The 25,714-nt window shown below is 55.4% G+C and overlaps 1 protein-coding gene across 2 annotated transcripts in view; it reads right to left on the bottom strand.

The window, feature by feature from the left end:
• Positions 1–877: 877 nt before the first annotated feature.
• The window catches only part of SFXN5 (sideroflexin 5), a 122,221-nt gene continuing 97,384 nt past the window's right edge, over positions 878–25,714 (bottom strand). For both annotated transcript variants that reach the window (XM_055312684.1, XM_055312683.1), the window contains 3 exons: positions 25,532–25,617; positions 19,348–19,465; positions 878–3,914 (listed from right to left, as the gene is read on the bottom strand). In XM_055312684.1, coding sequence (XP_055168659.1) covers positions 3,837–3,914; positions 19,348–19,465; positions 25,532–25,617 — 282 coding nt within the window. In that variant the 3' untranslated portion in view covers positions 878–3,836. The remainder of the gene's footprint in view (positions 3,915–19,347; positions 19,466–25,531; positions 25,618–25,714) is intronic.

Genomic DNA, 25,714 nt, shown 5'->3' with positions numbered 1-25,714 from the left:
CTCTGCAGTCCTTACACCAGCGCAGCAAGTGATGCTGTTCTTGACATTTTATAGCTACAGACACCATGACTCTGCTAGAGAAGATGCTTCATAAACATCTGATGGGATTAATGGGTGAATAAAGGAAATGACTAGATGGAAGTCACAGAGTCACACTGGAGCCAGGCTGGGGCTGGAACCTGGGTCAGCCTGACCCCAACCATGGACCTCACCTCTACTACATGGTCCCCCTGGCATGGGAGGCCCTACAAGGGTAAAAGATGCTCAGAGGTCCCAGAGAAGAGCTCAGTCCTCACTCCCCCAGGAGTTCTGGGGGCTGCTTAGAGAAAGAGGAGCCAGTGCTGTCAGGAGGCAGCTAAGGCCTGGCCCTGTGGGACTGTGGGGCAGCTGGAAGGGGGAGAGTCCCTGGGGTCAGTGCCGTGCACCCTGCAGACATGGTGACCTTTCCACTTAGCTCAAACCTTGCCTCCCTATGAAACCTCTCTGGGCTCCCAGGCAGGCCAGAACTACCCACCCCCCTGCACTCCTCTCCTAGTCCCCTGGGTCTTAACAGTATGAGAATCTACCCAAATTCCTGTCTCCTCAAGGTTCTTGCAGTGGGGCCTAGTGAGTGTTCTGCAGCTGTTCTTTTAAGGGGTTCCTTCTGCAGAAGTCAGCCCGCCTCCTCTGTCCGGCTTCCTGCCCTCACGTGCTCTTCCATCCTTTCCTCTCCCTTTCCCTCCGGGCCTCTGAGAGGGCTTGACCCCTCCTGAAGCTTGGGTCTTTGTAGACCTTTCTCAGGACCCTCCCCACAAAATCCTCAGGCAGCCCTGGCTCATCCTCACTATGTTTCTGTACCCCTGTCACTCCACCTGCAATCCACAAAGCCAAGCCCTGATGCTTTAAATCCATCATTTATTGCCCACAGCTTGTTAGTATTACATAAATCAGAGACTGAGAAATTTTCTGAGAAGGTTAAAAAGACACCGCAAAGTCTCCTTGGTGTGGCTAAGGCACGCGTCCCGGTGCCTCACTCACACCTGGCCCAGGGCTGGGAAACTGCCTGGCCTCTGGCCTCTGGCCTTTCTTCTCTCAGAACCACTCTGCTCCCAGGCCAGGGGCTCGGGAGAGAAAACCAACCGGCTCCTGATCAGGAAGCAGAAAGGAGGCGGTTAGCCGCCTCGACCCAGCAGTCATCTACACATCTTGGGCTTTTGGTCCTTGTACCACTGGACCGTTCTCTGGAAATGGGAGAAGGGTGTCCCCGAGCCTGAGCAAATGTCTGCAGTGACCAGAAGGCTGGGCCAGTACACCAGGGCTAGAGAACCAGTTGCAAGTATGCCCTGGATTCTGGCACGGCTGGGCCAGCTGTACCCTCACTGTGGGGCCCGGCTCAGCCTCCCCGCCAGTCATGAGCCAGTCTGCCCACAGCCAAGTGGGGGATGGATGTTGGCCGAGAGTTTTCTCTCGTGGTGTTCTCCACAGCCAAGCCTGCGTGGCCCCCTGAACCCCTGTCACCATCCCCCTGAGCTATCCAGATCCTTTGCCATCCCGTCCTGAAAGAGGAGTCCCCTTAGCTCACCTGAAACTGCATTTGGGAACCTGAACAGAAATCATCCAGGAGACAAAGTAAGTAGGTTACGAGATGCTACAAGGCTGGAGCTGCGCTGGGCCGGGCCAGGGCAGCCAGCGCAGAGGGGGCAGGGGAGAGACCTCATCTTTTCCAGGCCTCCAGAGTGGGGGGAGGGGGACTGGGGTGCACAGTTCTGGTCTCAAGGCAGAGTGCATGAGAACAAGACTCAATGATGGGTGGGGCAGGGTGAGTAGAAGAGAGCTTTTCCAAAGGGGACCCAGACATGTCCAGCCCGTCACTGGCACAGTCACATTGTGGCAGGATCAGCTCAAAAATACTTGCCCCTCTAACACTGTGGCAACCTTTCACTCTACTGTTTTGTTTTCCCTACTTGCTCCGTTTCACCCTTTCCTGATTGGTCAGGGAGTGCTGCTCCTCAGCAACTCAGTGTGACTGTGGGTGGTGGGGGGTGGGGGTGCCTCAGGGCAGCATCCTGTAGAAATGGCAGGGCCTGGCTGGGAGGTGAGGGCAGCAGGGGCTTCTGAGGGGGCGCCTGGAGTCCATGCCTGTGGAAGACCCACCTTGTCACAACCACCCCCGCACTGAGGATGGTGAGAGTCGCCCAAGGCCCCGCCCTTGCTGCCCTGCACTACTCTTTTCCTGAACATGTGGTCACCTCCAGCCATGTCTCTCCCCAGGTTGTCGTTAGGTGAGGGGTACAATGAGGCCCATGCTTCCTCTTTGCCCTGTTCACTCCCATCTCAGGCCCACAAAGAGGAGGAAGCAGGAGCCAGCAGCAAGTGGCATCGAAGGCCAGGGCAGGGTGAGAGGTGGCATGTGGGTATGGAGCCACACTTAGGCACAGCCACCCAAGCTATCGCCTCCTTCAGAACTGAAAAGTGTTTGGCAAAGGTCAAGTGTTCCCAGGATGTGGGCTCACATATAGAAAGTTAAGGTCCAGTTCAGAGGCCAACTGCTGGCCATCCCCAGGGGGCCCCTTTCTCAGTCAGTGTCCACATTGGGGATGTGGCTGGGAGGACCAGCATCTGAGCAGGACAGGCAAAGATGCAGTCCAGCTGGAAGAGCCAGTGGGAACCCCTTGATCCAGTCCTCTGGTTCCAGACAGGAAGTGGAGGCTCAGAGAGGGGAGTGGATCCTCCACAGTCGCACAGCCTATTCGTGTCACAGCCAGGGCCTGCAGTTCCTGGCTTGATGCTGACTCTCAGATAGGTGCCTACAAACCTGGCCTCCGCACTCATGCAGAAGACCCTTCCATTCAGGAAGCAGTGGGATGGGGCAGACAGCCTTGGGGGCTGGAGAGGCCCCCCAGATGGCAGTCAGCCCAGCTCCAGCTCCAGCTCCAGCTCCAGCTTCAGCTCCAGCTCCAGCTCCAGCTCCACCCTCAGCCCAGCTTCCAGCCTGGTGACTACAAGGAGGATCTTCCTGCAGAGGTTGACATGCAGGCCCATAATTCCAGCCAAACATCATTCCTTCTTGGAGCTTCTTGCCTGGAGCTGGGGTCATTTCAGGGTTCCATGAAGGGTGACCCCAGCCCCAGACACTGGGCTTCATGCAGAGAGATTGGTTCTGCAGGTTGTGGCATGGATGAGGGCTGGCCACGCTCAAAGGCAATTGCTCATAAAACCTTTCCGAGGCTTCCAGTGTTCCTGACTCCCAGGGCCACCTTCTGAGGACCTCGGTCATTGCTGTTGGTCCATCCTGTGAGGTGCAAACTGCCTTCCCTCCCTCCCCCACCACCCAGCCCAGCCCAGCCCGGCCCAGGGAGCCACTGGGCCTGGCTATCATAATATCTTGAATCTACCAGCCCTGCTGCCAAACCAACCAGGCCCCAGGCCTCCTCCTGCCACCGCTGGTCAGCTGCTGTATCTGGGCAGCTCTAACCAAGGCTCAGACTTGATTCTGATAAAAAAGAAAAATAAAAAAGAAAACCAAAGTATAAAAGGATCCTAATTCTACCCCGTGGGCACTCTACAAATTTTCAGCTTCACACATGATTGTGCTGAGTAGAGTTTTGACAACCCCACGTAAGGCCCAGAAATGCACTTGATTATTTTTTATAGGAAATGTATCAGAATTCCTCTCCCTTATGTTAACATGTGAATGGATTAGTCTCCCTAACTGTGGGTTCAGTGCTCCCCCAGGCGGCTCAGGATGGGTGGGGTTAGCTTGCCCACCCCCTGCAGGCCCAGCCCATGAGACCCCTTCCCCACCTCCAGCTGCCCGGCCTGGCTAGTGCTCCGTCCCCAGGCCGGCTGGCCGCCACTCACAGCCCCTTGTTGTATACCACTGTCCGGCTACTTGTGGCTCGGGCAATCTCTGGCTCTAACTGGGATGTCTCAATCTGAGGAGAGAGTGAGAACAGAGAAGAAAGGTGAGGGGGGACAGGAGGGGAGGGGTGAGTGTGGAAACTGGGAGGAAAATTGGGAGGACCGCAGTGCCCACAGTTCTCCCCCTCTGCCACCTACTGACACATCCCTCTTTACTGCTCTCCTTCCAGGGGGCTCACAGTCACCCTTCCCGTCTAGGTCTTGTCTCTTCCTCTGGCGCCATGTCTGTGCAGGTGTATGTCCTACACCCTGACCTCCGAGTTATGTCTTCCTCATCTCCAGGGGCCTTGGCTAGGGCCCCACACCACACCCCGGACCAGTCACCACCCAGGGCTGCTCCACCCACGCTCCTGAAATCCAAATTCCACCCTCTTGGACTCCACAGTCCCCTATCCTTCTCTCCCTGTTTTTAGACCCTGAAGATCTCAGGCCCCAGACTCTCTGCAGCTCAGTCTTCACATCCTCCCCCTCCAACCCGGACACCGGGGACCATGACTCCAGCTAATCTCTAGCCCAAAAGTCCTTTCAGCCCCGACTGGCAGAAGCCTGGCTTTGGAGGAACTCAAACAGGCATCCACATTCTCTCCACTAGAACCTGACACTCAACATTCCCAGTCAGTCCCTGACTTTGGCTTGCCCCCCACAGTGACCAGCAAACCTCTCCCTCCTGACCACTTCAGTCAGCTCCTCCTCCCGTTCTCCACAGAGAACCCCCTTAACATCCCACCCTCCTCAGCCACCCACCCTCAGCTCCTCACTCATCCTGAGCAGAAGAGCCTTCTTTCTACTTGAGAGAAAAAGCACCTCAGCATCCCGCCACCAACCCCATGAACTATCTGTCCATACTGCTCCATGCCTGTGCTCCTGCCACTCGTCCCCTCAGAAGGCACAATCTCCTGGGGTCCACCTGCCCGACACCCACTCCGGGAGCCCACTGCCAGACCGTCCTCCTCGGCTCCCACCTTCACAGTCCACTGACTCTTGACCATCAGCATTTCAACATTGACAAGGACTGCCAAAATGTCCCATCAAGCCCATATCACACTCCAGCTACTGCCTGGTCTGTCTCTCCTCCCCAACAACCACGTTTCTTTAAGGCACTGTCTCAACTGGCCTTTCCACCTCCTCACCTCCCACTGACTTTTCAACCCACAGCAAATCTGGCTTCTGTTCCCATCATACTCCACAAAAATCCTTCTCTCCAAGTTCACTGCCGCCCCCACATTTCGTGACATCCACTGGACACTTGTCAGGGTCGCTGGGGCTCACCCTGGCTGGGTGCACAACACCTGGGGGGTGATTCAACCCTCCTGGTGATTCCCAGATCTGAGGAGTCTCCAGCCATGTTTCTGCCCTGGGTCCTGGGCCTGCAGAGACTGCCTCCTAGACCTTCTCGTGGATACCTTACAGGCGCTAGAACTCAACTCTGAAATCCAAATTGAAACTGAAGTCACCATCTCCCTCTTCCCCAGCCCACCTCTCCACACCACCACCCAGTGGGGGCCCAGGCACTGCCTCACATCCTCTCTCCTTCCTTCCCTTGGAGTCCCAGCCACCCCAGTCCACCCCCACCTCAGGCAGTGTGAGCCTTCTCAACCACAATTTTGGTTACCCCTCTGTGTTCCTTTTAACATGGCTCAATGACCCCACTGTCCTCAGGGACCCAGTCTAGGCTCCTGTGCTATCCAGCCACTCCCTTGATCTACCCTGCCCCTTGGCCTGGAGACACCATTTATTTCAGCCTGTCCGACACACAGGGCTTTCCCCACCCTGAGTCTTTGCCTGAAATGGCGCCTCCATCACCCCACTTTCTGTCCTTCCTTGGCCTTCTCTTCCACGTGGCAGCAGCGTTAGACATCTTCTCTCCTCCAGCCTGGGCATGGCCACTTCCCCGGGGCCCCACAGCTCCTGGGACTTCTTACGTCCCAGCTGTATCACTTGTTGGTGACATTGACTGTCCACTCATCTTCCCCCTCTCCACTTTAGATCGCAAGCTCCATGAGGCAGCAAGCGTCATGTGCGATCGTGTTCATCCCCGCATCCTCAAGGATGCCAGTACACAGGAGGTATTCAGTAAGTGTTGAATAAATGAATGGGAAGAAAGGAGGCAGGAGGCCCGGGGAGGAGAGGGTCCCCCTGGAAGCTCTACAGCAGCCCAGATGTCCATCTGCAGCTCCAGGAACTAAGCCAGTAGGGATGCCTGAGCCGCCCCCCCCCCCCCCCACGGAGCCTGGGAGGGAGGTGCTACCGAGATGAGGGGCCCTGGGCCTGGTCTCCACCCTAGGTAGAGTCAGGGAAGTGCGGGCCCTTGGGGCTTAGTTCAGCTGAAACCTGCTCTACCTCAAGACATAGCAGGCTGGGCAGAGGATGCCACAGAGCAGCCCTGCCTTCGGAGAATGTAGCTGTGCCTGGGCCACATGTCAGGGGCCAGGGGAGAGGGAGGTCAGCGGGAACTAGAGCTGGTGGGTGTGGTGCAGTCCCTGGGGAAGGGGGACCCCTTGCCCTGTAGTCCGTGGTAGCCCAATACCCGGGCTCTGGCCGTTGGAGAAGGCCAAAGAGACAAGAGCTAGGCTTGGGGCCCAGGCCTCTTCCCCACCCCCTCTCATCAAGCCACCTCTTCCCTCCCCACCCCTGCCGGCCTCCGAGTCCCCTCCACCCCACCGGCTCCCCTCGTCCCCATGCTGCCACTGACACAATGCACAGCGCCCACGCTTAAAAATCTAAATGCTTTTGAAAATGTTTAACCTAGTTAGACAAATTAGCAAAAATTTGTGCAAAACAATTTAGGTATTTAAAATATTCAATGTTTTTAAAAAACTGGAAAACTGTTCTTAGCTTTCAGCTGCAAAAACCAACAAAATATAACATCCCAGCAATCTTACCATGAGGTGTAACATAACCCTTCGGGAAAGCTGTTAAACAGCTACTGAGGCATCCTGGGAAATAGCACTTCATTTATTCAAATGCACATATGTCAGGCTTTTGCACCATATGTCATTCCAAGCTATTTACAGTAATAATTAAATCTTAATCAACGTTTAACCTCTGTAAAATGTTTGAAGAATCCTAATCACCCTTCAGACTGCACTAATGAAGGAGAAATATATAAACATAAAAGGAAAATGATGCACAGATATCACACTGGAAAGAACAGTAATTGCAAAATTGTATTTCTTTTAAATATAATCAGTAAATGATGTAAAGTAAGCCAAGGAGTATTTTAAGTTAAGACATCTTGGATGTCAGAGGTGTGAGCAGCTAATTTTGTTCTGCTACCCATAACAGATGTAGCATATTTTATTTTAGTGCCATTATTAGCAACTTCCCATGCCGGCTTTCACCGAAGCACTGAGGCCCGCATTAAAATCAGAGAGGCTGCTCACCACCACAGTGGAGGACCATGGGCCAGGGCCACGGCCCACTTGACCTGCTCGACCCACTCCCTGGAGAGCGCTGGCCCCGGGTGCAGACTCAAGCATCATCCTCCCAGCAGGCACTGTCACAGACCCAGGGCCCCCCAGCCTCCCCACTGTGTTGAGGGCAGCAGGTAGGAGGGATGCAGGGGGGAGATTCGGGCAGAGGAAGGGCTCTGGGGAGGGGCAGGTGGTTGAGGTACTCAGGAGCTTGGGGGCAGAGTGGCATTCGAGGCTTTTCCTCTTATTTCAATTTAATCAGTCCTCAAGTCGGATGTGTACGGTCACCAACATCATATACCAGGGCTGGGCACACAGGAATGGACGAGAGCTATCCTCCACGCCCTTGGGAAGCTCAAAGTCTAGGGGAGGAGTTGATACGAAAGCACATGGAGAGAGACGAGGTGCCATGGAAACTGGGGAGGGGGTGGGGGCTACCATGTATTGATGAAGGAACAAGGAAGAAAGACTTCTCAGAGGACGTAGGCCAGGAAGAAAATGAAGGATGTTGATACCAGAGGGCAGGAAAAGCTTGGTGGGTGAAGGGGAAAAGCATCGGCTGGCCGGCATGGCCTGTATGGTGTGGGCAATGCTGGGCGTGTAGGGAAGGTGGCAGGAAACGGAGGTGGGGTTAGGACAGGCAGGTCCTCATGAATGTGTCAGTGGGGGACATGGGGAGCCACGGGAGGCTTCTGAGTGGGGCCATGAGCCAGACTCTGTTTTAGAAATGCTTCTCTGGTGGCAGTGGATGTGGAGGATGGACTGGAGGGTGAGCGAGGGGGCAGCTGTGGGAATAAGAGAGAGGTGCCAGGTCCTGCCCTATGAGGCTGCCAGCGGGGCTGTGAGGAGGGTGGCACTGGGATCCTTTCTGAAGAGAAATCCATAGGAGTTGATGACCAATTCCATGTGGGGGTGAGAGGGAGGTGTCGAGGATGACTGTGCGTTGGATGACTCCTAATTCTAGCTCAGGAGCTGGGGTGGCTGGTGACGCCGTTCTGAGGCAGGGAGTGCGGGAGGGGGACGGGTCAGGGTGGGAGGGGGACAGGCTCAGACGTGGCCATGCTGAGATCCCCTGGGGTGGAGGGGCCTGGGAGGCAGGCAGGGCGTGGGTTCTGGAGCTCTGGGCAGGGGTCTGGGTGGGAGAGTGAGTCCGGGACGTGTAAGCACAGCCGGAGCCCCTAGAGTGGGGGAGCTTGCCCGGGAGAGCAGATGGAAGGGGAAGGTGCCAGGCACATGTGAGGGGCGGGTGAGGGGAACAAGCCTGTGACGGTGGCCTTGAGGGACAGCCCAGGAAGCAGAAGTGGTGTCAGAGGGAGCCACGGCACCAGGCAGCATGGATACCAGGCAAACAGCTTTCTGAGTGGTCCCAATGAGGGCTGAAAGGCTTTGGCCTTTGCAGCGGGATCTGGGGACCTCTGGAGGCCTGATTTCCTATCCCCCAACTCAGTGCCAGGCCCAAGCACAGACTTACTTCCATCCCTGGGGCCAACTTAAGTGGCTGTTCATTAAGACTCCTTTAGTCTTGGCTTGGGCTTGGCCGATGGCAGGTCTCATGGGTATCAGGACCATTGAGGGTCTTTACCACTAGGCTCAGTGGGAGGCTGGCACAGGGGGGACCCTGCGCTGCTTGAAGATCATCTCTCTGAGGTGTGGGGGTGCTGGGTCTCCTCCACAGAAATCATATCCAGGACTCTGCTGATAAATGGACGTGATTCAGCCACTGGGTGAGGGCAAAAGAGCGCCCTGCTGCTGCTTCAACCAGGGAGAGAGACAAACGGCTGTGCTGTTGTCTTGGGGTGCCTCCACTGCTAGTGGGGCTGACAAATAAGGAGCAGAAGCTGGCTTTATGTGCCATGTAGACAGCATAACAAATATTGTGGTGGTCACAGAGGCTCATGGGTGGCTTGCAGAGTGAGGGAGGTGCCCAGTAAGGGGAGTAGGTGCTGCAGGAGGGGCACCAGTAGCAGCCCAGTAAAGGCTAGAGGCCCCAGGGTAGTGGGCTGAGGGCAGGGGCTTGGTTCTGACCAGAGACAAGCTCAGAGGGGCCTCTGCCAGGGAGAAAGTGAGGTAGAGAGAGGGGGCTGGGCAAGGAGTGGTCACAGGGGTGACCTAGCCCCAGGCAGGTCCCTCTGTTTATCTGGTAGACATCTCTTCCCAGGCACCTGACAGTCAGTCAGCAGGGGACAGGGAGCCAGAGCCCTGGAGGGTGGGGGCTGCAGGGACCAGTGAGGAAGCTGAGGTTACCGGCACTGTCTGATGGACCCCCTAGCCCCTGGATTGGCAGTGCCAGGAAGCTGTGGGCCTGCTGGGGACATGCCCACCCTGCCACGAGAAAAGCAGTGTTGTCCAGCTAACATCTCCTGACCCTGGCGCAGAACCTGCACCCTGGCCCCCTGAGAGCCTCATCCAGCTGCCCCTCATATCAGAGCCCCAACCCATCCTCTACACTCAGCCACTCTGCTGCCCCTCACAGCAGACAGCCCCCAACTTTGGGTTGCATCTAAAGTTGGAGGCAGAAAACATGAAGCACCGTGTCCCGAAACCCCCAGCCTCCCCCAAGCACCCCCAAGGGCCAGCTGGCCCCAGAGTCCCCCGGAGCAGCCTAATAGGGCCTTCCTTGGTGGTGCAGAAAGGGTTAACCCTGAGCTAGCTGCCTCTGTCTCCTGGCTCATTAGGGTGGGGGGCCAGAGTCAGGAATGCATGTGGGGCCACCTCGGGCCTCCACACAGCCTGGGAGCACACACACCTGCAGCCAGCGGCCAGCAGATAGTTTACATATTTGAACCTGGAGCTAAGGTGCCGAGACATAAACAGGAAACTGGATCCCTGGCCTGTGCCCCATTCTCAGGGGCTTTTACCTACTACAAAGAACTTCCTCCTCCTTGCCTTTCTTCTGGTGGCTTTTCTGCCTCCTTTTCAAAGGCAAGGGCTGGAGGGGGGGGGGTTATTCAGTGTGACCCTGTGACACAGCTCAAAGCTGCCTCCTGCTCTTGGCCAGGGTTCTGGGCTTCTGAGCATCTGCAGGTGGTGGTGACATGGACATGGGTCCAGTGCCCAGGCCAGCACCTGACTGGCTCTGTAGCGCCTGAGGTCTCTTTCAGGCCTGGGACCTACTGGGCAGCACACCTCACTCCCTCTTTCTCTCTGGGGCTGAGCTGGCCTCAGGTCCTGCTCAGACACTTAAGTCCAGGCTCCATCTTTGGTGAAACTGTTCCAGGTGTCCTGGAGGGCAGGGGTGTCAGGACAAGGCTGGGGAGCAGCTGAGTCCTGAGCCCGGACCCCTAAGGTCAGCCCTCTGATGCGGGGTCTGGGCTCCTGCTGCCTTCCCAATTAACATCAGCTTCCTTCTAAAGACACTAAAGGCCTTCTGGGACCTTCTCTAGGTTCCTCACCTATTGGATGCTCTCTGTTTCCAGTACATTGTATGTTTAGCCTTTGAGGCCTGCATCCAGCGATATGCTAACCCTCTAAGGCTGCCTCCTCCAGGAAGTCTCCCCTGACCTTCTCAGACCAAAGCCAGTGCTGCTGCTTCTGGTTCCCCTGGCACTTATTTCCATCTCCTTCACATCCCTAGTCACAGGCCATATTTTCACTAATCGTCTGAACACAGCAGTCCCCCACCTCACCCCCGTTTAAGCCAGTCGGTCCTTGATAAAAGTCAAATCAAACTGAACCAAAGCTCCCCAGGTGCAGGGATCCAGTCTTAACACTCTTCCATCGCCCGTGTGCAATGTGTACCCCGGGAGGCTCAGACCCCCTCCCCATTTTGGAGGTCTGTTGTGCTCCTGGGTGCCCCCTGGTGGGCCAATCTCAGAATCATTCTCTCCTCCCATCTTCTGGGCTTTGAGGCCTCAGTTTCCTCGTGGGTATGGTGGGAAGATTTTCTACTTCTGGGGACTGAGATAAGGACAATATCAAGAAATAGGTAAGAGAGCCCTGTGGAAGCTTGGAAAACCTGTGTGATGCTGCATAAGGAAGGCTGGACCCCATGGCTATCCTAGAGCCCAGGCTTGCTCACTGGCATCCCCTCATGGTTCAAAAGGCTGAGCCCTTGCTGGTGGGCCAGGTACATCCTATCCTTCACACAAATTAATGCTTTTAGTTCTCTCAGCAGAAGCTTTGCAAAACCAAGCTTTCTCCCTCTCCTGTCCCTGTCCCGGCTCTGAATCCCTGTCCTGAATTCAGAGAGGCTTTCTAGAAGGTCCTAGAAAGAACCAAGAGGGATAGACTGAGAGGTGGCCCTGCTGGGGCCTGTCACTGGGGCATGTGTGTGCATGTTCGTGTGTGGGCCTGTGTGCACGTGCAGGTTTGGGCCGGGGGTGTGGGGAACAGGCAACATGACAGGTGGCGTTGGCGTTCCTGGGCTCTGAGTGGCTCTGCCATTCCCATCCATCCCTCCTGGGGGGTCCTGTGGGCAAACTCCAAGAAAGCAGCGGGCGGGGAAGTGGCAGATTTCTGACGGCAAAAATAGCCCACTTTGAGTTCAGTAGAGACTGATTAAACCAGTAAATGAGAAAAACCCCAAACAAACATCTCCAAGCAAAGTGGGAGATGGATTTGAGATTAGAAGGGAAAAGGCCCCTGCTCTGGGAGAGGGTGAACCTCTGTGGACTCAGGAGGGACACAATGCCCCCTAGACTTTGCCTCTGGCCTCACATGGGGACTGGAAGAGCAGAAGCAAGGACCAGCAAAGTCAAGGCAAGCCCAGAGGAGCCATGCTCCTATTAGGTGTTGATGGAGTGCTAATTCTCAGCCTCAGGGACACCTATGCATTGAGGGAGGGAGAAAGGACTATTGACCTGAGGAGATACATGGGACAGAGGAAACACAGGTCACCACAGTCTACATGTGTGAGGTGAGACAGATCCTAGTGGGTCTCATCAGAGAGACTTCCTGCTGGAGGAGTCATTTCTAGCACAGCTTGAATGTAGAACTGAGCTCATTCCCAACTCTTTCCCATTCTTGGTTGGGAGTTCGAATGCTTTCTCAGAGAAAGAGAGGCAACTGGGGGAGACATTGGCTTCTGGTGAGTCACAGCTTCATGAAAACTGGTTCATGAAAAGCCAAGCTGGTTCATGAAAACTACCATTTTCTTCAGAACTGGTGATAGGGAGAGAGATGGAAGAGGTTCTAATGCCCACTGGCGTTACCCATATTCTTTTCCCATACAGGGAGGGCATGCCTTTGTTTCTTAACTCTTCAAACTGCAAGGGAGACCAAGGATGGGTAGAGGGTAGGGAATGAGAAGGGTGTGGCTGAACTTGACCCTCAGGTACCTCCTCTACAGTATGAATGTGGCTTCTAAGAGCCACCCTCTGGGGCCATGGTGAGATGGGGCTGGTAAGTGGTATGAAGACGTGATGAGGGTCTTAGCCTTCTTCAGAACATGCCTTCTGACACCCTGGATCCTCTAAGGCTGAGGTGAGGAGAGGCTTGGCTGGGGGGTGGGGGTGGGATTGGCAGGGTTGACATGGGAGGCTCTGAGCAGGAAGCCCTGGGGGCTTTTCTTTTCTTCCAGGCAAGGAGTCTGGCAGAGGGAGGGTGAAAGAGGGGGTAGCCTGCTGAGCTATCAGGGGATAGCAAAAGAGCAAAGGCCAACAAACCAACAACTGCAGTGCAGACCAACAGAACAAACGGGCCTGGCAGGATACAACCTACCTACTAGTGAACCTGATTCCTTGCCTCCTCCCTTGGCACCTGCAAAGCCAGTGCAGGGAGGAGAGTCACACACACACTTCGAGAGCCCCTAGTCCTACAGAGGCAGCCCAGAGCTCTCTCCTCCACCTGCAGCCAGCCAGAGGCACATAGCCCATCTTTCCCCTGGCCCCATGCCAGTCCCTATTGCTGCTGGGAGGCCAAAAGATCTGAGTGAGCGTCCCGGGGCTACAAAGCATGTTCCCAGGAAGGCGAGGCTCTGCTCAGTAACTGTTTGGCAGCATTCTTGAGTCATGCCAGGCCACAGGAGGGGGCTCTCAGAGGGCAAGCCCACGCTACAGACAAGACACCTGAAAGGTCAGCATCTGACTTAAGATCACACAGCCTGCTGCTGGCTCTTCCAGCTGGGCTCTAGAACTCAGGCCTGGTCTTGTGGTTTCACTTCTAAGAATCCTAATGGCCAGAGCCAGGAAGAAACATAGTTCTACCTCCCTATGGCTGGGGAAACTGAGGCCTTTGAGGTTAAGGACAAAGTCATATGGATAGTTGAACCTGAGGGAGGAGGATGGGCCTGGGGACTGCACAGTGACCCCCAGCCCCAACCCCACTATGGACGGGCCAGAGCCTGCAGTGGCCGCCTCTCCCCCACGCCTCACTTGTCCCAAGGAAAGCTCCACCTTTTCCTGTGGACACGTTTCAACCTCACCAAATCAGCTAATTATTGACAGTTGGTGAAGAGGAGATTTCACTTTTTCCTCCTGTTAAACTGCTCCTAATTAGTTCCCTGTTACCACGGCTGGCTCGCCTGCCCGCCGCCCGCCCGTCCGCGCAGTAATCCCGCTGCACAGTGCCTCATTAACCTTTCGCTCCTCTCCTGCCGCCTGCCAACAAGATGAAGACAAAAACAGATTGTCAAACAATGGCTCCGGCTTGTATGTGCAACCCCGCTCCCCAGCCCCTGAGCTCCCGGGGGAAGAGTGGGGAAGAGAGAGGGGAATGGGGTTGTGGTTGGGAGGGGGGGAGCTCGAGAGGAATCAAGGAAGGGAGAGAGAGGCACAAAGAGAGACAGGAATGGGCAGGGACACGGGGAGAGGACTTGGCCAAGGTATTGCTTCTTGCTCCAAGGAGACATGAGGTTCATTAAATGGGATTGGAAGCGCTCCCAGTGGGGAACACTGCTGTCAGAGTTGGAGGGACATTCACCATCCCCTGGTTCAGCCTCCTGCAGTAGCCAAGCCTGTGAGCACCAAGACTGGACCCTGGACATCTCCCTCTAGGGACCTGGGATGCAGAGTGTGTGTGTGTGTGTGTGTGTGTGTGTGTGTGTGTGTGTGTGTGTAAACATGCGTGTATCTGGGGGAGGACAGAGATGACCACATGTGCTCAAACCCAGGACCCCAATCTCCAGAGAGGGCATGGCCAGAAAGGCCAACAACAATCAAGCCCCACATGCCATGGAGGCTTCCAACAATCCCTGTGACTTTGAGTTGCCCCCAGGGCAAACCCCAGCACAGCCCTCCACTTTATTTTCATGTTACTACACCAGCACCTGACGTTTCTTGTTCATTGGGTTTCTGTCCATCCTATCATAATAGAAGCTCTCTGAGACCAAGGCCCTCCCAGGTACAAGAAGAAGGGAAAAGCCACCCAACATGTCTAGGGTGGGGAACAGAAGCTAGGTGTGGATGGGTCCATGCCTGGGCACAGCCTGATGGAGCTGGCCATGGCCACAGCCCCACAGCCTTAACCTGCAGGTCACAGGGTCTGCCAGGGCAGACCCCACACTCCCTGAATGGTGACAGGCCTGGGGTCTGGAAGGCCAGACCTGACGCCCCTGTTCTCACACCCAACTTCCTAAGGAAGTTCCCTGCCCTACCTGCTGGCCTGCTGGCCAACCCTTCCCCTACCACTAGCTGTGGTTATAGATTAAAGGCACAAACACCTACTCTAGAAGGTCCCTGTGAACATGGACATGGATCCTCCCAGAAAGGTAGGAGAGCTGGCTGAGGGTGCTGGAATGTTCCTACTGATACATTAGCAGGGAGCCATCTGGGGCTCAGACGTGGGCCTTCTCATTTTATAGTGAGGTAGAGGTGGGCTGGGGAAGGGTATAAAATCCTTCTGTGGGTACAGAAACGACTCTATCATTACCAACTTTGGACGTTGGGCAAGGCATGCCTCAGTTTCCTCATTTGTAAACAGGGAATAATATTGGTGCCTCTATTTCATAGGACTGTCATGTTTTCTACTTATTGGACCCGAGGGCCATGCCTTTTTTTTTTTTTTTTGGGCCATGCCTTTTTGCCCTGGGCTCTGTGCATCCCCTCTTGTGCATTCCTCCCCATAGTCTCCCTCTCCAGGCTCCCACTCCCATCTCACCGAATATCCAGGGAGGGAAGCTTTCTTTGCTGTTCTCCAGTGGTTTCCCATCCGTGAGCTCACTTCTCTGAACACAGAGAAACTTGACTACCATTGCCTCCACTGCTTTGCCTACTGTACCCCCCAGGTGCTAAGTCTCATCAACTCCTGGTTCCCCCTTATGGTAGCTCACTCTGCCGAGAGCCCCTCCTCCTTGAAACACTCTTGTCTTTAAGGTCCATGAGGGCACTCCATCAGTGTCTTCCCCTGCCCCTCTCTGCTCTGGCCTCCTCCTCATGCCTTTCCTTCCTCCCACAATGACCTCACCCCTTCCTTGGCCTCAGCTCCCACGGTGCACCAAAGGTTCCACATCTCCAGCCAAAACGTCTCCCCAGAGTCTGAGATACACACATCCAATGGTTTAGGTGACATCCCTTAAGAGTCACTAATACCTCAGACTTGAAGAGCAGGGGGAGGACTTAACCCGCCAAGGCTTGCATAGTCACCAGCGTGCTGACCAGTCTAGTAGAAGCTTAGCAAGCAGCAGCCAGTACTATTATTTGCAGTTTTCATTTTAAAATTAGCATCACTTTAATAGGCAGGAATACGGGTTTGAAAAGAGCAGGCAAAGCTCTCTCCCAGGAACTGAAGGGAGGACTGAGGTCTCTTTTCTCAACCTCTGGGGTGAGTGGGTTGGAAACTCCACACCAATCACTGCAGGCCAGCCATTCTAGAAACAAGTTCCTAAACTCCATCTCCAAGTCCCCTAATTAATTAATTAGTGTTCCAGCTATTACTCCTGTTGACAACTTTGGTGGCTCTTGGCAAGGATGGGTCAGCCCAAGCAAGTCCAGACTTATTGTGGCAAATCCCACCGGCTTCTGGGATGTGAGACATGATCCCCATACGGCAGGAGTGGTACCTCGTTAGAGAGAATTAATTGAGAGGGTGAATGGGGGGGGGAATGAGGTCTCTCAGCTAGCTGGCTGATGGCCTTGGTGCCATAGGTCACAGATAGGCTTCAAAACACCTCCATTTGGCCCAGGCTGGCCTGCATCCTGGTGGAGCTGATGCAGATGAGGAGGGGGCACATAAGACCAAGTCTCTACCCCCCTCTCTCAGAGAATAGACTTTCATGCAGTACGGACTCTTCCCAGTCAAGAAAAGAGGTTTGGGTTTCAATGAGAGGGACTTTGGTTAGACACTCAGATGAACTAATTTCCATGCCTATTTGAGGTAGGCATGAGGGAAGAGAGAAGCTTGGACCTTGACAGGGAGCCTCTGTGAGGCCAGGCCTGCTCGCTGAGACCACCTCCTGCAGCTACAGCCAGAGGCTTGGGTGGGGGGACTGTGGCCATCTCGCCATTATTTGCCCCAGAGGAACACTGGCCAAAGGCCCACAGCACTCTTAGACCCTCCCCACTACACACACACACACACACACACACACACACACACACACAGGGTGGCCCCTAGCTCCCTCCTCTCTCCACTAGCCCACGGCAGGCAAAGTGGTTGAGGGAGGAGAGAAAATCTTGTGGAACAAGCAGATGCAGCATTTCCTGGGAGTTCTGGCCTAGGTGTGGGCCTCTGGGGTTTCCTCTCATATCAGCACCTGGCTTCTGTGACTTTGAGTTGGTGCCTGGGCTGCTCTGGGCCTCCACTTCCCCAGCAGAGCCAGGAGGATGGTACACAGGATGACCCTGAGCAAGCCTTCCAACAGGTCAGTCCCCAATTCTGTACTCTGAGGCTTCTCTGCCCTGGGTCCCTCCCAGCGCAGACAGGCAGAGCTATGGGACCTACCTAAAGCTTCTGAACACCGTGGTGCCTCCAGGTGCCTCTGACCCTCGCCCGGAACTGCACACTTAGCCTGACTGTATAGAGAGATGCCGCCGCTTTGGGGAGTGCTGGGCCCTACCCTTCCAAAATGGGGATGCCAAGACCACCAAGCAGTGCCCTCCCTCCCATCTTCACAACGTCCAGGTGATCTGGAGCCCTTGGTATCATTCAGAGTCCCCAATTTTCAGAAAACAGCTCTTCAGGTTTTGTGGGGGGTGAGATATCCCTGGCTTCATGGCACAGCTGGGCCCTATGGGCATGAGGGCGCTCCAGGCTCCCCACCATACTGTGCCTTGGCCCTCCAAGACAGGAGTCCCACCCCATCCTAGTTTCCTCCTAAATCCCTGGGGCTCAGTGGAGGTAAGTTACTCCAGACCTCACCTCCCAGGACCTCGGGGCCTGGAGTCTGGCTTACCACCTCCTACTTAGGACCTTGGGTCTTCAGCCCCCATGGTCCAGGCCACTCATTTTCACATTTCCAACTTCCCTCCAGGAACCTGCCTCTTCCCCACCCAACCCCCTCTCAGGACTGAGCAGGGTCAGGCCTGCAATCGTAAACTCAGTGGTGCCGGTCTGTGGCCCCAGCTGCCATCTCCCCAGAGCTCAGTGACTCCAAATACCACGTTCACTTTTTGACCTCCTTGGGTCTGCCTGTCCATCAAACCTTGCTTTCCCCACTCAGCTTACTTGCCCATCTTCACCCCCACCCCGCTAAGATGCTGGGCCCACTGCTCCTCCTGAGGGCCTACTCCCTGAATGCCCCACCCAGCCCGATGCGACCTGCTGGTTGAACCCTGTGACCCCTGCAGCCCCCAGCACCTCAGATACACAGATTCTGGCCCCACCCACAGACCTGCGTCCTCACTCAGCCACCCTCTCCGCCAACCCCTTGCAGGTCTATTTCTATTTTCCCCGGGCACACCAAGGCCTCTGGACTGAGTGGTCAGTCCTGCCACCCCACTTCCTCACCCCTCAGCTGGGTCCACCTCTGGGGAGACGGTTTGCCTTCATTGCCTCAGATACCAACCAATACTTCTCAGCTTCGTGGCATTCCATGTATCAGGAGTGTCTGCCCTGTGGATGGCCCATCTCCCTCTGACCCCACTTGGCTCTGTCCTTGCCGCCCGGGGTGCTTGTCCCTGGACACCACTCCTCCCCAGGGCCTCTCTGCCACACATTCGCTGGCTTCCATTACTGGTTTTATGCTGGTGGCCTTACTTCTGTCCCTCTAGCCCAGGCCTCTCTCCTGGATTCCAGACCCAAAGCCGACTTCCCACAGGGCAGTCCCATTCGCACATTCCATGGGCTCCTCAAACCTCACGTGTCCACCCAACTCAACACAACATCTTCCCTCAAACCGCCCCTCCTTGTGTCTCCATCCTCTTAAGCAGTGCCTACATCTGCCTGGTTGCTCAAAAGCAGAAAGCTGGGCGCACACCCTACCAGCTCCCTTCCCCTCCCACCACTCGCAGTTCTTCATAATCCTAACTCTCTCTTAAAGGACCCACTTCTTGTTGCCCACTGCCAACAGCCTGGTCCAAGCCACCACCATCTCTTGCTGGACACCCGCCACCGCCTCCTGATGGCTCCTCCTCCAGAGCTCCAGCCCAGGCTCAGAGTCAAGAATCTGCAGTCCTCCATTGCACAGCCCTTCTGAGGGTACCTACGCTCTCTGCTTTGGCTTCCAAGTCTCCAGCTCCACCTGCCTTGGGCCCCCTGGCCTAGCCCACTTCACTGCACTCACTCTCTGCTTATGTTGCAGATTTTCCTCTGCTCTTGGAACGTGCCGTGTGCTGCCTCACCTGAGAACCTTTAACCCAGGTGACCCCAGCCCTACCCACCGCCTCTTCCCCCAGGCACCTGGCCAACTCCAGCTCATCCTCCAGGCCCCATGAAATGCTACTTCCCTCTAGGCTGGGTTTGGGGCCCTCTATTGTATCCTCCCACATCCAGCTGGAATCATCTCCTCCGTGTCCTAATCCTTCATCTGCTAGTCACTGTATAATTGTCATGTTCACTGCTTGGCCCTCAGCTTGGGAGAGGTCAGAGCCTGGACCGAACTGTCTCATCTATGGTTCTAACCTCAGTGCCTAGCTCAGGGCTAAGGAGTTGGCACTGAATAAGTGTTTGTTAATAAACAGCTAAACTGCACCCCTCCCTGTCCTGCCCTCCCCACACTGACCTCTGACATCTGCGGGAAGAGGCTGATGGCCAGCGGCAGGGCCAGGCCGAAAGCTGCCAGGCACACAAGGCTTTGCACGGGGAGGAGGAGCCGGGGGCGTGCCTGCAGGAGAGCCGTCCTGTGGGGAAGACAAGAGACCCAAAGACAGAGTGAGCTGGCTGCTAGCCACCATGCAGGGCCCCACTCAGTCCCAGGGCCAGGGCACTGTGGTCCTGAGCCAGTGCTAGCCCATAGCTATATAGTTGTGGTGGGATTCCGTCTTTGGGGCCATCAGTTGGCACCTTTGTCCCCAGGCCCTGCCCTGAAGGACATTGCTGCTTGAACTCTCAACCACTCATTGTAAATGGGTACTTGTGGGGTACTCATCCCACCCTGTGTCCAGCCCTGTGCAAAGAAAAGAAGGCCACGTGTGAGGGAGACAAGAGAGGAGGCTGTAACTGCCCCCTCCCCCACCAGGGAGACATATAGCAGAGAAAGATGGTCCTTGAAGGCAGCACATAATAAAAAACTGAACAAACCAGAATAGAAGTAAGTCCAGGGGAGGAGGCAAACAGCACACACAATACTTATACACACAGGGATACATGCGTGTGCGCGCGCACACACGCACACAGCTGAGAAGGATTTCCACGGAGAGGATTCCATCCTCTTCTGTGTATGGAAACAGACCACACCCAACTGCCTGGTCCACTTTGATCCAAAAGACAATGAGAAGGGCAGTGACTTGTCCAAGGCCATGGCCAAGTCAGCTGGAGGCAGGCAGGGCTGCTGCCTGGATTCTGGACTCCCTGCCAGTGCTATGGCTCCATGCTGCTCCCAGCTCCTGCCTTCAGAACCCTTCGGCAGTGTCATCACCAGTGTGTCACAGCTGGCACTCACCCACCCCATGACAAGCCTTGGAGGTGGGATTCCTGGGCAGGAGAAGTGTATGAAAAGTATCCTTCCAGGCCTTGGGCCCCTCTGCTCCATGATTAAAACAGGCTCCCCAGACAGACTGGGGCTGTGCCTGCTGGCAAATATACCTTCACCATGTTGTCCATCAGAGCTTTACATTTTCTATATCTCGCAGGCCCTTTGGTGGAAACCACCAAGACCTCCTTGGTGAGGCCTGGGGTAGGTGTGCCAGCAGATGGGTGACTGGACTCTTTGCCAGGGGATGCTGGGTGGGCAGTAAATCTGACCTCAGTAACTATGTCACCTCCTCACGACCGGGACCGGCTCCTGGTGTGATGAGCATATATAACCAGGCTCTTGTCCTTCTGCTGGAACAGAGCTGGCTGCAACCACAGGCAGAGGAGAGACCCTTCTGGGGGCAGGGCCTCAGTGTGGGGCAGGGAAACCCCATCCCCCTTCACCTCCCTGGATAAGAATCCTTAGAGCACCTAGCCCTGAGCAGACGGCAAAACTGGGAGCCACAGTTCTCAAACTCACGTGTCCAAGCATCTGCTTAATGCAGACCCCCAAGAGCCCCTCACCCCACTGACATCCCCATTCTGTTGGTACTATAACTGGGAATCTGCATTTCAAAGTCTTAAACAGGTGATCTCCAGACCACACTTCTGAGAAACCCTGGCCCAGGAAGTTCCTGCTAAGGTACCAATAAAGTTCCAATTACTTGCAAATTCTATGCAAATAAAGGGCCTGGCCTCAATAAGTACTCAGTCACTGTGGGTTATTATGGCTGTTTTTGCTCTTAGGGCAGAAAGGAGGGAGGACCCTAGTGACGGGCTGTCCTCTAGCCTTTCCCACTGGCCCAGACCCCAAGACCCGCCCAGCTGTTGAATGAAGCCTGAGTTGAGCTACTGGAGGGCAGTTTCACAGGATTAAGAGTAGCAAGGCAAAGGTGCCTAAATCAAGCTCTAACCTATCTGACCTTCCCCTGAGCCTAGCGCCCCCATCATCTCCCTCTCCTCCAGGTGAGCCTCACACCCTCTGTTGACTCAGCCTGAGGCCTGCTGGCTTCCATGGGAATCAGACAGCTGAAATGGGCTCTGAGACCTTTTCAGCTGAGATCGACTTCTCCAGCAGGACAGGGAGGTGGGGTACCCAGAACCTCACTCTCCTGACTTGCTTCCACAGGAGGCCCCCTGCCTGAAGAGGCTGTGGAGGGCGGGGCTGCCCTCCTGCCCAGTGGCAGTTGACTGTGACCTCAGTCCCCTTAGTCCCCAGTGGGGAATCGGAGGAGGGGGAATGGGACAGGAGGGTGTGAAGTCCCTGGAAGCATAGACTGGAAGGTCAACAAGGCCAAAGAGGGGGATGGGGAGAAAGGCATGAAGCTCCTTCCCCGGCAGGTGAGGTGTGCTCCTGGCAGGGACTCTGGGGCAGCCTCCTTCCACATGGGGCTGTGACCTTGGCACCTCTCTCAGGGGTGGCTGGCTGGAGTCTGCACTGGAAAAATGGTCCAGGAAGCCCCAGGCCTGTTGCTCCTGACTCAGGAAGCAGGCAGCCGCCCCCGCCCTCCCCGCCACCCCCAGACTTCAGCCAAACAGAAACCCCTGAAGTCCCAGCCCTGAGCCTGGAGGCCCAGAGAGTGAACACAGCAGGATGGGGGGAGGGGAGAGGAGAGGGAAAGGCAGCTGGGGGAGTTGAAATATGCAGATGGAGAGATGTGCGTGTGCGAATGCCTGGAGAAAGGAAAGACCCGGAGCCCAGGGAATGAAGGAGGCTGGGGAGCGGCCTCAGGAACCACTGTGGAGGATGTGGCTTGAACCCCTATCCAGCTGAGACCCCACCTGGCTGGAAGGCGAACTCCAGGGTGAGGGATGCAGAGCTGTGGGGGGAGAAAGCCGCTGCACCTGCCTCTCAGTTGGTGGGATTAGGAGGAGGTTGGATCTCCCAGCCAGGAGACTAAAGCCAGCTTCCTCGTCAGGAGAAGTGGGAGACCTCAGTCCCAGGTAAGGGGCAGCAGAGGGAAAGGTGTGTGTGTGTGTGTGTGTGTGTGTGTGTGTGTGTGTGTGTGTGTGTGTGCTGGGGGGAGGCACACGCTCAGCGCTCCCTCTGCAGTGGGGGCAGCCACTCCACTCCATCTGACTTTCCCTTTCAATCTCAGAGACAGGGACACCTGGACATGCTGGGTTCCTCCTACCTCTTTTAATGCTAGCAGGAAATCCAGGGACCTTGTGTCTCAGTGCTCCTCCCAGCGAGGAGGAGGAACTGAGGCCAGAGGCAGGGCAAGCCCAACCCCAGCCTCTGTACCAAACGACAGCTTGTCTCCCCACTGCCGTGCATTCCCTCAGCACTTGGAGCAATCTTAGTTTGCACTCCATTAATTTGCAAGTAGGCTGCTTTGTAAGTGTTCTTTTGTCTTTTCCCCTGGCTGTCCTGACTCTCTCACCCGAATGGGCTCCCAGAGGGTAGGAGCAGCCTCGCCACCCCCCACCCCCATCAGCCATCTCAGCAGAGGCCTCTGCCATTGGCACCCCTGCGTGGAAGGCTGCAGGGTGCTTAGCAGAGCCCCTGCAAAGACTCCTGCTGAAGGGTGTGAAATGCAAAGCCCTGGCAAAGGAGGCGGTGAAGAGGGCAGTGCCACTGTTCCCCGGGTGAGAAACTGAGGCTGAGGGAGTCTCCTCAACCAGCGACCAGCGTAGCCTTAAAGTGCTGGAGTGGGAACCCAGATTTCATTTTCCTACCAGGATCTCAGCCAGTGCTGCGACACTGCCCTGCCTCTCCCATCAGTCTTGAGCATCCCTGAACAGATGTGAGGTCAGTAAGTCTTTGAGGACACAGACTGGGTCTCGATATTGCTGAGGGATCCTGAACTGTGTGGGCTCTTTCTCTTCTTTGGAGACCTGCCCAGGAACTTCAGAAAAGGACTGACCCAATATAGGATGCCTGAACCAAATGTCCAACCTCTGCTAACCTCTGCCTACCTGAAGGCCTCCTTCAGCCTCTGAGCTGAGCCAGCCACATACATGGCAGCCTGGACTCTGGGCAGATCCCAGCCTGGGAGGTTCAGAACCAGAATGATCCCACCCAACTTCCCAAAGCTATTTTATGTCCTCAAACTAACCATCACTCTACTCTACTTTCTGCAAACCCAACTCAGATGGCAAGTGGAAAGGCATCACAGACGTTTTCCCAAGAAAATACCAGGCCCAGGATTCAGTAGCCTTGAAAACAGAAGCCCTTCCTTCTTCATTTGCCTGGTGGTCTCTTGTGCACTCACAGTCACTGGTATTTGGGGAAAGCCTCAGTTCACGAGGCAGCGATGTACACAAGGGGCACCAAAGCAATTCCTCTCCCAGGATCTGTTTGTTTTTGCAACTCCCACACGAGATTGATTTTCTCAAATGCCGGTGCTCAGAATGCCACACCACTGCTCAGGTTTCTCCCACAACTTCCCCTCTTCCATGATGAGGAAGGGATAGAGATATCTCCTTGGCTGGACTCATGGCTCCTCATCCACTGGTCTGGCTAGCCTCCTCAATTTCCCACACAGTGGAACCCACAGCCTGCCCAGAAAGCCTGCCTTCCACAGAAATCCTACCGTGCTCTTAGAGTCAGCTGCAGTCCTTCTCCCATTCCACCTGGCTGATGGGCCCATAGTGCTCCCTCCCCTCAAAGTCACCTTGGGCCCATTTACATACTGCCCAGCCCCACCTACAGCTGGCCTGTGTATGGGTCAAGCCCGTGTCTCCTACCAAAATACAGGCTTCCTGACACCAGGACCCCAAATCTGCTCCTCCCTTGTCTTCGTGCAGGACAAGACCCAAAGACATGCTGATTATGTGCTCCGATCCGAAGACATGAGGCCCCTCATGTGGTAGGAAGAGCCCAGCTTTGCAGCTGCACTCCTAGGTCACTCCTGACTCTGTCATTTCCTATCGTATAACTATAGGCAGATGACAGAGCCTCTTTTTGCCTTGCTTTCCTCATCTGTGAGATGGAATTATTATGCTTACCTTGCCGTGCTGTTGTGATGGCTGAATGAGATCATTTGTTCATCCAACAAACACTAAGCATCTACTCTGTGCCGGGAATTGGGCTAGATGTTGTGCAGGGCAATAAATAAAAAGAATGTACTTGCCTCCAAGGAGATGACCAGAAAGGTAGCAGACAACAAGATACAGTCTCTGATGTTGCTAAGTGCTATGAATAAAAACAAGGCAAGGGAGGGAAGGGGGAGTAGTGGTGCTGTATCTTGATGGGGCGGCAGTCGGGGCAGAACTCTTTGAGGAGCTGGCATTTGGGCAGAGACCTGGCTGGGAGAGGACAGGCAGGTAGAAGTGCTTACTAAATGTTAGCTGTTACCATAATTCGTACTGTGGCAATAGGAAAGTCCTCAGACTGGGCGGATGAGCCTGCTCCGAGCCCCCGACAGTGGCCCTAACCCCACCCTTACGCCTTGAGGTGCCCCCCTCCCAGTCCGGGCCGCCAGGAGAGAGCAAGTGCTCAGCACCTCCCTTCTACCTGCATGAGCCAGGGGTCTGCACCTCCAGGATTGTATTCATCTTACTGACCCCACCCAGAACCCTTCCCTGCTCCTCGCCAGACTCCTAGACTTGCCCTCACCCTCAGAGCCTGCCCAAACCTCCCTCTGTCCCCTTGCCCCGGCAGCAGCCGTTTCTGGCTTCATGATTTAACCTCACGCTCATTAATTAATAGGATCACTCTATCGTTGTTCTTATTATTGTGTTCCCTTACAACATCTTTACAGTCACGACAAACAGGTTTTCTCAGAACATGCTTTGAAGGAAGGTAGGGAGGTTGGTATTATTTGTGTTTTATAAATGGAAAACTGAGGCTCAGTGAGTTAGCGAGTTGCCTTGTGGTTGGATGCCTGAATAGGGTGGCCCTGGCCCCAAATCGAGTCTTCCTACCACAATCCTCATACTTTCCCTTCACAACTGGCCCTGCACCGCACACTAATAGCACACAAGCACACGTGCACACGCCCATGCGTGCACACAAACATGCACACCCCAGAACTGTCAGTCCCTCGGGGCAGGGCCAGCACTGTCCATCTGAATATCCTTCGAAGCACCTAGCACAGGATCCTGCATAGTAAAAGCCCATGAATACTCACGGCATGATTCCAGGAGTACTGCCTGGGAGTGTCTGAACAAACTGGGGTAGGGCAGACTGCCAGCTGCTCCCCTGTCCCCTGCCCCGGGCCAGCTGGTTCCCCTTCCCTCTCACCCTCCTCCCCAGTGGTGGCCCCTCTCTCCTGGCTGTCCCAACTCACTTCTCTAGCATGGACATGACGATCGGGGGGAGCACCAGGATGGGCATGGGGAGGACCACTCGCGTCAGCGCCGTCTCCAGCAGGGCCTGAGGGGCAAGCAGAGGCTGTAGTGAGTGGAGCTCCTAGGGTGGGGGGCACAGCCACCTGGCAGTGAACCCCTCTCTGGAGCCCGTAGGTGTGTGC

Source organism: Nyctereutes procyonoides, unplaced genomic scaffold (genome assembly GCF_905146905.1).
Source record: "Nyctereutes procyonoides isolate TBG_1078 unplaced genomic scaffold, NYPRO_anot_genome, whole genome shotgun sequence".
NCBI classification, from domain to species: domain Eukaryota; kingdom Metazoa; phylum Chordata; class Mammalia; order Carnivora; family Canidae; genus Nyctereutes; species Nyctereutes procyonoides.
This window is presented reverse-complemented; position numbering and strand designations above follow the sequence as displayed.